Source organism: Pterocles gutturalis, unplaced genomic scaffold (assembly GCF_000699245.1).
Source record: "Pterocles gutturalis isolate BGI_N339 unplaced genomic scaffold, ASM69924v1 scaffold48750, whole genome shotgun sequence".
Lineage (NCBI taxonomy): Eukaryota > Metazoa > Chordata > Aves > Pterocliformes > Pteroclidae > Pterocles > Pterocles gutturalis.
In genome coordinates, this window is record NW_010142704.1 from 6,327 (window position 1) to 16,841 (window position 10,515).

The 10,515-nt window shown below is 34.6% G+C and overlaps 1 protein-coding gene across 1 annotated transcript in view; it reads left to right on the forward strand.

Moving 5' to 3' along the window:
- Positions 1–800: 800 nt before the first annotated feature.
- The window catches only part of LOC104469788 (metastasis-associated protein MTA3), a gene marked incomplete at both ends in the record, with an annotated part of 28,329 nt that continues 18,614 nt past the window's right edge, over positions 801–10,515 (forward strand). The window contains 2 exons of the mRNA XM_010084458.1: positions 801–864; positions 2,072–2,189. Coding sequence (XP_010082760.1) covers positions 801–864; positions 2,072–2,189 — 182 coding nt within the window. The remainder of the gene's footprint in view (positions 865–2,071; positions 2,190–10,515) is intronic.

Sequence of the window (10,515 nt, forward strand, 5' to 3'; positions counted from 1 at the left end):
AGCACACTTAACATTTTTCATCCACATCTCTATGTGTTTTTTTAAAATACCATTTGTTAAAAATAATTCTGCAGATTATTTGCATGGAAGTTGGAGGCAGAAGAATTTGAGGCCGAAGGAATATAGGGGGAGAAGGGGATGAGAGAGGGGACAGAGAAGAGGGGTGGGGTTAGTAGTGGGATCAAACTCCCATTGTGTTATCTACACATATTATACGTGGGCTGATCTGTACCACTACTGAATAACAGGAAGCTTTATACTGGCAGCAGCCTGCACAAAAATGTAGTTATAGTTTTAATGTGGCCATAGAAGAAATTTATAGAATTCCAGGATTAATTATTAGAAATAATTCAATTCAAAAAAGAAAAGTTCTTTACTGTTATAGGCCATTGGTAAAATCTTATATTGTTTCTAGTTTGGGTTATTTGTTCTCAAATTAGACACTGAACTTACTGGAGGTGAGTTGCTCAGAGGCGATGTTTCATTCATCCAGGCCTTTTTATTAATTGTATGTGTATTTATTCTTTGCTGTAGTAACTCTTGTTCCTTTATTGCTTCTCTATTTCTGAAACCATTTCCCAGTTCTGCAGAATTCTTATGTACTTCAGTGCTTGGGTCAGTACAGCCCTTCATTTTGGTGCTTTAATTTTGGTATCTTAAAAGTATGGCAAAGTGTATTTTAGTGTATTTTAATGTAAAAGTTTCAAGTATGTCTAGATTGTTTCCTTGCAATTTAAATTTTGATTTAATAAAAATTTGAACTTCTTAGAAAGTAACAGTTCTTCCTTATGTTCATGTAGGGGAAAATGCAGTGTTGCGCTTCTGAATGAGACAGAATCTGTGCTGTCGTATCTGGAGAAAGAGGTAATATGTGACTTCTGTTTGGGATGGGTTTATGTTTTTTTATGGCTGTATTTTTAATAAATGGGGAAACAATACTTGGAAAATGTTTTGTTGAGTGATAAGTTAGAAGGACTATGTTGTTGAAAGCACTGATTGTTAAAAGTGATATTGGATAAAAACTTAATTGACATGCCTAAATAATGGTTCTATTGTTCTATTATTAATATGGTTGTATTTAGAAAATAATTACTTTGAAGTAATTCATCTGGTATTTTATAAAAGAAAAATATATGGACTTCTTTTTCTGTAGCAGGTACTTAAGGAGGAATTCACAGGGCTTTTTTTTTTTCTTTTTCCTTTTTTTAAAATTTCTTTTTTTTTTTTTTGCCTAGAGATGTTCTAGAAGTAAGAATGTTCTGTAGTCAATGGATGGAAAGAGCAAGAGAGGCTCCTGTAGAGGGCAATTTAAATTTAGCATAGGAGTTCAATTTTAAGGACTTTGAATTACTGTATGGAAAGTGTCTGCTCACCCTTGATTTCCTGTGGAAGGAACTTAGCGGTGCTTAGCCTTAGCCAGAGCGGAAGAAAATTGCCCAAGAATTCGAAGGATAATTGTATCGCAAAATACCTTTCAAAATAAATGTGTATTTCTTCAGAGTGTCTTAATATAAAATCAGGCAGACAGTGTTTTTTAGCTGAAATTGGCATGTCTTTATTTTTAAATTTCTCCACCAAAGCCACTGATAATCAGTAAAAATGTTTCTGAAAACAGCACTTGCCCAGTACTTCAGGTGACAGTACCAGATATGCCAATACTATTTTTGTGTAAGCCCTTTTCAGACATTGACAGTGTTTTATGTTTTTTGAAAGTGATTTATAATGCAAAGACAGTATGGTAGAGATATTTAGGAGAGGAAACATATTAAATTCAGAAAGCAGTTAACATTAATTCTTTTCAAATCCATTGATATATTTTTGTGTATGATCTTTTCATTATTGCTCTCTTCTGAAATAACTCCTAGCAATGAGAGAAGCTTCAGTTAGCCATTTAAAAGTACTCGTGACACATCTGCATTATTTAAAATAAAGATTAATGTGCAAAACCTATGATCTGTGGAAGTATGCGAGGGGAGCTTACTTTAATAATTTCCAGATGGAAGGTGATACAGATTTACAAACCTAATTTCAAAAATCATTATGCTGTTGCAAATGTCTCTTCTTTTTTTAGGATACTTTTTTTTATTCATTGGTGTATGATCCATCACTGAAAACGCTTTTAGCAGACAAGGGAGAAATCAGAGTGGGGCCTAGATATCAAGCAGATGTGCCAGACATGCTTGCAGAAGGTAAATACATGATCTTTGATTAGTCAAAAAAAAAAAAAACAAACCTCATCTTTCATTAGTACACATGCTGACTTTCTGAACTAAACTAATCAGCATAGAGGCAGAGAAAGTAAAATAGTAGGACTTAGAAAATTGACAAATACCATTAAATATTACAAAGAAAGAAAGCAAGGATACTTGAATAGCTGTTGAAAATACATTGTCTGTTCCAAATTTATGCACGATACAATTTAGGCATTCAATATTTGTTTATTTAATTGTACAGTCCAGTTAGTTCTTTGATATGGGCCTCATGGAAAGAAGATGTTGATGACTGGTCCATTTTGTAGAATAATAGAATAGTAACAAAATAAGTGAAAAATGTATTATTTCTCTCCCTTTCAAAACAGGCTCTACATAGATAGTGTGTATTTGTGTCATATTATTTCAAAGTATTGGCTTCCATCAAAGCATCTTGTCTGTTTTGTAGCAGGACTGAAATAAATGTTGCTAGCTTTGGCGTATCTTTAGGATCACTGGTATTTCTAAAATTTTATTGTATTTACTTATGATCTAGCACACCTATCTGCCTTAGTCTTTTGGTTCCCAGGAACTTTATTCTTTTAAACAAAATTTCAAGTACAGTATTTATTTAGTGTTTGGATGTTATTTGAGAGGTGTGAGCAGCTGTGTGTCTTGTTATGTTTGCAATTATATTTACTTAGTAAATTTCAGAATGGGCTGGTTTTGTCAGTGAAATGGGCACTCTACACTGAGAGCTAACAAAAGAAAATGTTTCCTGAGAAGTATCTAGACATAGATACTATTTCCATGAAACTTGGTATTTATTCCTTAGTAAGAAAAGATTATGTGACAGGAGTATCACTTAGTCAAAGGAATTCTGAGTGCTTCAAATATGTGTATTTGTAACCTTAAATAGTGTGTTTTACATTCATTGTGGGCTTTTTTTTTCTGCTATGCTTTCTCTTTTGTACAAACCAAGTATTATTTCTACAAAGCTTATTTAATAAACTGTATGAAACAAGAATGATTTGATTTCTGGCAAGTGGCAGATTATTTTACGATGGATGCTGTTTAGTAGCCTACCTCCATTATTATTCTGTCTTTTCTTCTAGTAACCAGAAATAAACTGTAGCAAGTATTTTCCAGATTTGTTTATAAGGCATACAGACTTCTGTCAGAACAAATTTATGAGCAGAATATGATACACTTCTATGCTTGCTGTAAAATGTGCCTGTCATAGGGAAACAAATAATTTTGTAGTCATTCATATGTTCAAGAGGAAGGCTTCCCAGAGGACTAAGAGAAAATTACTGTCTCAATGTGTGTATCAAGTAGCCAGGAAGTATTGATGTACTTCTGAAGTAGCTGGTTGAATTGTTAGATTTTCAGGATGAGCTGGGGTTTTCTGGCAGTCAGGAAGTCTTTTCCTACTGAATTCTGCTACTTAAATTACTAAGGACACAGCCTAATTATGGAGTATATAAATTGAATATATTTATTTAAATTTTTTTCTAAAATTAAATTCTGTATTTATTAGAAGTTAAGTTACTAAGTTCTTCTGGAGTTTAACTTTCTGAATTCTTTATTTGGTTAAATGAGTAGATCTTTCTCTTATGTCATGAAGACAGAAGTTCACTGTGTGTTACTGTGTTGTTTTTCTCACTCCCCATTTATCCCCAAAATGCAGTGAGTGATGCAGTCTTCTTGCTGTCTTTAGTAAGCAATAATAGTCGATCAGTTATTAAGGTTCAGAAACACCAAGTTGCCCATAAACTGGAGGTCTGGTGGTATACAGAGAACTTCCTGGGCAGTTCAGTTGGATTAATGTGCACTTCTAGTGCCTGGTGGAAAAAAGAGTTTAGTTTTGGGAAGATAAAAATATCTGAATTATTGTAGCTGACTGATTGTTCTCTAGATGTTTCCATAGCCTTCTGACCTCCAAGGAAGAGAAGAAAATTATTCAGCTGTTATAGTCTTTAGGTAAGCTGACAGCCTGAAATATAATCCATTCCCTGTCAAGCCTTTTCATTCATGAAAACAAATCTAAACAATTTTTAAAATTAATAGAATAAAATAGGTATGTTTGGAACATATGGGATTCTGTGAAGATTTCTGTATCTTGAAATACATTTTTCAGCTTGTATTTTAAAAAGTGGCTAATGATCTGTATGTCCAAGTTATTATGCCGTAATGTATGAATCTTTAAAAGCCTACAGCACTCACCTTAAATTAAAAGAAATAATTTAGCCAACTTTGAATCAGGGATCACCTGAGAAAAATTACGTTTTATGTAATAATAGCATTATATAATAAAATAGAAAGCAATGCTAACTTCATTTATGCGTAAAATTTTTCACACCAATTTTAATGTAAAGGAAGTATATATTTTTGAAGGTTGTTGGTAGGCATATTTTATGTTTACAGAAAAACCCTAAAGCCATTAAAAAAAAGAAAAATTGAAGATTCCCACACCATCAATTATTTTAAATGTTACTGGCATATAAATGCAGTTCAAATGATTGAAAACATTTCAGTTCAGATGAGCTTTCAGAAGGCCAGTCACAAAGTGGCTGAAAAATGAAAAAGTTCTTTGAACTGTGAAAGCCCTTCCACATCTTCTATAAACATTAAATTATTTTGATGAAAACACACTGATGTATTGCATTAGATTAAAAATTCAAATCACTTGCATTTTCTCTATACTGTGATGATTTGTTCTGTCTGAACAGACTACTTTTTTTTTAGTGTTTATTGGAGATCTATATGCATTTTTTTTCCCTTGCATTGATGTCACAATTTTTCCATCCTTGAATAGAACACTCCAAAACCTGGTGCTTAGGCCAAACTTTGGATAGTGCAGCATACCTTTCCCCCACCCCATGCGTGAATTGGATAACTTTATAGTCCTCTAATTTTTGAAATGGAAAGAATGTTTTATTTGTAAAAGACTAAAAGGTTTGTTAAAATCAAGATACATAATGAAGTGTTACAGGTCGAACTGGTTCTCCACTTTGAGATACAGTGAATCATAAATCCTTCACGCAGTTACACTAGACAGATGCAAAGTTTAAATCTGGTTGAAAATGCCTGAGCCTTATTTATCTACGCTGCTTTTATTTGTAGTGGTTTAGCTAAATCACTTAGATTACATATTTACTGAAGACTTTGGAGAAAGACCAGACCAGATTTCTTTCAGCAGCTTCTGATGACTTTTCTTATGAACATCATTGAAAGTAAAAGTATGATCAAAGTTGTTAAATTTGAATGATGATATGGTTATGTGAAACTCTCTTCCTTCTCCCCCCAGTGTTAAGTGCTCCAGTCTTCCTAGACTCTAGTTCGATGATTTTTGAGTCTTTTTAGTTGCTCTTATTGGAGAACAGGAGACTGTATTCTACAGCATTGACTCAAATTCTGGCTAGTGTGATACTAAAGAAGGTCCTTTCTCTGCTCTTAACAGCACATTGTTTGCTGTCTCATTCTGCGAACATAGCAGTTGTTTATATTCAAGTTTGTTTCCAGTATGGGGTGACATTCCGCCCCCTCTGTACAAAGCAAGAATAAAAAGGTTTATCTCAGAGAACCAAAGCATGCATTTGGACAAATATTATCTTGTTTCAAGCATCCCTACTCTACAGTTCAGGAGTAAGGTACCTCTGCATGGGATGGCCAGAAGCTGCTGTCTTGTGCATCCACATACTGTATTTGATCACCAGCTTATAGGATATGTGACAACTAAGTTCAAAAAACAAACCAAAAAGCCATAAACAAACACCAAAAAAACCCCCTATACACTTTTGCTTTGGACAAGTCATTGTTATCATAATTATTTGGTTAAAAGGCATACTTCTGTAAATTGTTCTGAATAGGGTCAAATTGCTATCACCTTTAACAGATTTTACTTAGTCCTGTTTTTGTGCACAGGGAAATAGAAATATGAGGAAGGTCAAGGATATTTCTCCAAGGCAAGTCAGCTTAGGTACTTGGTAGATTTTTATGGAACATTGATCTTTCCCTGTCTCACAACTTGATCTATTTAAACCAAATGTCTTTAAATTTTGGTATTTCAACCAGTATTTCTCAGCAGTGGAACAACTGATGCCATGGCAAGTTGTGTTACCTGGCTGGCTGGAAGGCAGAGAGTGAGAGGGAACCAATCCTAATGTGGTGCTCCAGTTTAACAACTTACTGGTGAGATTCAGCCCACAGTCTTCTGCCCTCTGCGCTGGGAAGTACTTCTTTATATGTAGAGAAAGAAATGGGACTGGGAGTTAACCTCTTAAACAAGCATATGAGTGGACAGTTGTTTAATCAAGACACCTGTGTTTTAAAGATGATCATAGGCCACATCCTTTTCTGTGCTTACCTACAGTCATTTTTCATTAAATGAAGCTGCTAGAGAATATTCAGACTGCTATGTAGTCACCTTCCCTCCTGTGATGATGCTAGGTAGTGGATAACCTCTTTGTGTGTGTTCAGGCATTGCCATTAGCACGCTGTTTCAGCTGACTTTTCCATAAAGGCTTGAGAAAATATGTTGAGCTTTTAGCAAATCTCAGCCTAAAAATAAAAGGAACACCCGAAGGTTAGGAGGTGGAAACAGTAATGTTGAGCTAACGGCATTAATACCTACCAAAAAGCCTTCAGTGTAATTGGATTATAATACTGCAATATAAGAAAAAGTAGAACATATGCGTAGTATGATTCAGTTAACGACAGCTACTAACCTTTAAAATTTTCGTTTCTGTCTTGTAAAAACATGGGGTAATTTCTGAGATTTAGCACAAACCTCCACTTGGAAAGTAAATTGTAGAGGGAGTTAACCTCTGAACTTTCTATACCTCTGAAGTTGTTCAGGTAGTTGAGAGGCGTCTCTAGGCACACAAAGATTCCTAACCTATGTTATCTTGGGCAGCATCACAGTGGCGGCTGTTCTTAACTGTCAGAGTGCACACGCTTATCTAAACAGAGAGGACAGGTTGTTTTAGGGCTAATTAATTGCTTGGGTATGTCAGCAGCTTCTGTCAGCTCATCCAGCTCCGCTCATAGTGTCTGCTGTAAGGATGCTGAGTGCTGAGCAAGTCATGTGGAGCTCGAGATCACTGGGCAAAATAGAGACATGTCAGAGAGGTAAATGAGATGATGAATGCATGAAGATTTAGAGTTGGTTGGCAGTAGGTGGGAAATGAGATTTTAGTTTCCATCCAGAAGTATATGGAAGGAGACAAGCATCAAGAGGTTGACAGGTGTGGTGGGGAATGATTAGGTTTAAAGGTTTATCTAGACAACTGGCTGCTAGTACTAATTAGTAGTTCTTTTTAATAAATAAAATTATAAACTATATTCAAAGTATCTGTATAAAAACCCAGAGTCCCTTGTGCACATCTGAAAATATCCAGAGAACGCCTAAAATAGCACTTATGTGCAGTCAGTTCCATTTCTTGAAGGCAAGATATTTTAGAATTAATGGTGTTTAAGTAGCTGAGTGTTTACTAGGAAGAAGGGAAGCAGTTGAGGATATTTATGCTGTAAATTTTGGATGATGATCAGAGAACTTAAGAAGATATCCAGGAATCTTGTAGAAATCTGTTCCACTAAGTTCAGTGTGAAATGCATTGAAGCTTCGAAGTTGTTGGAAAATGTAGTAAGTTTGCAGCAAAATAAAAGATAACTTCAAAATATAAGTCAGAATATGCCAGAAGCAGAGAGATCTTTGAGGGCATTTGGTTCGACTAAAAGATGGTGGCTTTCTATTTTAATTAAGTTTTCAGAAGGAATACACGGAACAAAAAATATAACAAGCAGATTCAGGAGTTCCTGCTTGTGGAAATTGGAATAGAATAAGAGACAGAATAGGTGCAATTGTGCTAACCTAGTAAGACTTACCTTTATGGTCAGAGTAGAAGAATGTTGCCTGAACTTGATTTATCTCAGCTGAAGATGGATATCTGAAATAGATCAGAAGATGTTTAAGGTTAGATGAGATGAATCTCGACAAAGGTAATACACCAGAATAAAACTCCTGTTTATGTATAGTCAATGTATTTGGCTCTCAAATGGGAGTTTCTGTTGTTTGCACTTTTGACTGAGTTAACATGAAAAGTTTTTCTATAGTACCTTCTAAGATGAGTTTCTTGAGGGTTAACAAATTTAAATATAGTAGTCACATGTCTGATTTGCAGATTTTTTTCTTATTAAGCTCAGTGGAGTAAATTTTTCATAATTAACTGTCAAATGCATGATCATCGAATAGTAAAATACTCTTTACAATGTTGTTCATGTCAGGTTTTAATAGGATTATAATATCCTTTGCATTAGTCTTGCTAGTCTCTCTTCTAGGGACCTGAGTTAGTGATTTATGTGCTGGGCAATTAAATGCATGTTTATAGACTTTTATCAGTTTTACTATAAATTAAACAAGCAAAACACTTGTAAATGGCCTCTTTGTGTCTGTTTTCAGTGAAGACTTTATTTACTTCTGCTTAACCTTGCCGATGCAAGGGAAATTTGTAGTTGAGGGTTGCAGCCACATATACTACAGCTCAGTTAGGTATTTGGAAGCTTTGCATTATAAAACATAGTGGTTTATGAAGTCTTATCGGTAACGTTACTTAAAAATATTTGTTGCCTTTTGGTACAATTCATTGAGGTGTTAAGTGCGTGTATAATTTTGATCAAATAAGCAGTTACATGGATTAGATTGGTTCTTTCCTTCCTTACATACTTACTGTACTGGTAGTATTCTTATATAATGTGGTAATGGAAATTTTTGAGCTTCAGTTCTCAGATCATTCACAACTTCTATCTTAACAGTCAAATGATAACAGAAAAGTTGGAATTGTGCTGTTAGCATTTACCTCTTAGAAGAACTTTTCAGCAGTTGACGTGAGTTATTTGGATTGTTCTGCTTGGGGATTGTTGGAGGGGTGTTTTTTTAATCCCTGTCCCTGCCCCAAGTTGTTAAGGCAAGTCTACCTTTCTCAAGTTTGCTTTATACTGGAAACAAATCAGTTGGAGTTCTGGTCTTTGTAACAAGAGGACCGTGATTTCCTGCTGTCTTTAGGTTAGTGAGGAGACTTAGGCATCTGTTCTCATTCTTTTCTGCATTTGTTATAAACCTCCTATTTTTCAGCAACTTGAAGGAAATGGTTAAAGTAACTGTCTTCTCTTTTGCCTTCTGATTGCAGTGCAGTGTGGATGGTCTGTGCTGCATGGTTGGTGTGGAAGGTTGTGCGTGATTGCTGTCGGAAAGATTTCTTCATTAATAGCTGTGAAGCCTTGGTTGAGATTGTTCAAATACCAAATGAGTTCTGTCTGGTAGTCTCTCTTATGAAGGATTATTTATTGTATGCTGTGTATGTGCTTATTATCCCAAATAATGTATCTCAGTGAGCACTCAAACCACCTTTCAGGCAGCAACATCCTTTGCTGTTTTACTGTAAGTGTAATCTTTGTTTTAAGTTTATTCTGTAGAAGATGAAAACCAAATACCAGATGCAGATGGAATGTGGTTTTTACCCTTGAATTTAAGTCAAAATATATTTAATCCTAAAGAAAAAGTTCTCTGTTTTGTTTAAATGTATGCAAATGAGTAGTCTTATTTATCTTTAGAATACTGTAGTCACAGGGAGTTTGCATATTCATAATGTTAAGTTTATTTAAAAAAAAAATTTGCAGGACCAGAGATTTCATTTTAATTTAGTGGAGTTTTTTTTGAAGAATACAATGTCTATGCGTTGTGATTATCTCTCTTTCCAAAAAAAGTTTTTAAAAATGTGATTAATATTCATACGTAGTATGGTACTGTTATTATTTATACAGAGGATTATTTTTACTATGCTTTCCTGAAAACTGTATTACCTTGTGTTGTTATTTCATGAATTCAGAAAAACTGTTGCAATGGAATAGGTGCTAAACCACCGCACAGTGTCTACCTACCAAAAAAATAATGTAAAATGGGGGTGAGGGGCAGGGAGTCTTGGTGCAAGTCACATTGTTCAGCTTTATTCACAGATATTAAAGGAGTACAAGAAGCTAATTCAAAAGTAAGGTGAATTTTAGATATCTTTTCATTAGTTGAATACTTACCCTTGCCTTTGAACTGAAGGTGACCTTGTAGTTTTATGCAATGTATTAATTTAGGTCATTGCCTTTAGATTTGCCATAAAAAACTAAAGTCTGACTTTTTATTTCATTTCTGTGACAGTGGGTATTCTACCTAAATGTAATTTAATATAAGGACTATAAAATGAGGAATGGTGTGATTTTAGGACATTATGCCTCCATGTTCTCCAGTCTGGAAGTTTCTTTTTGCATATTGTTC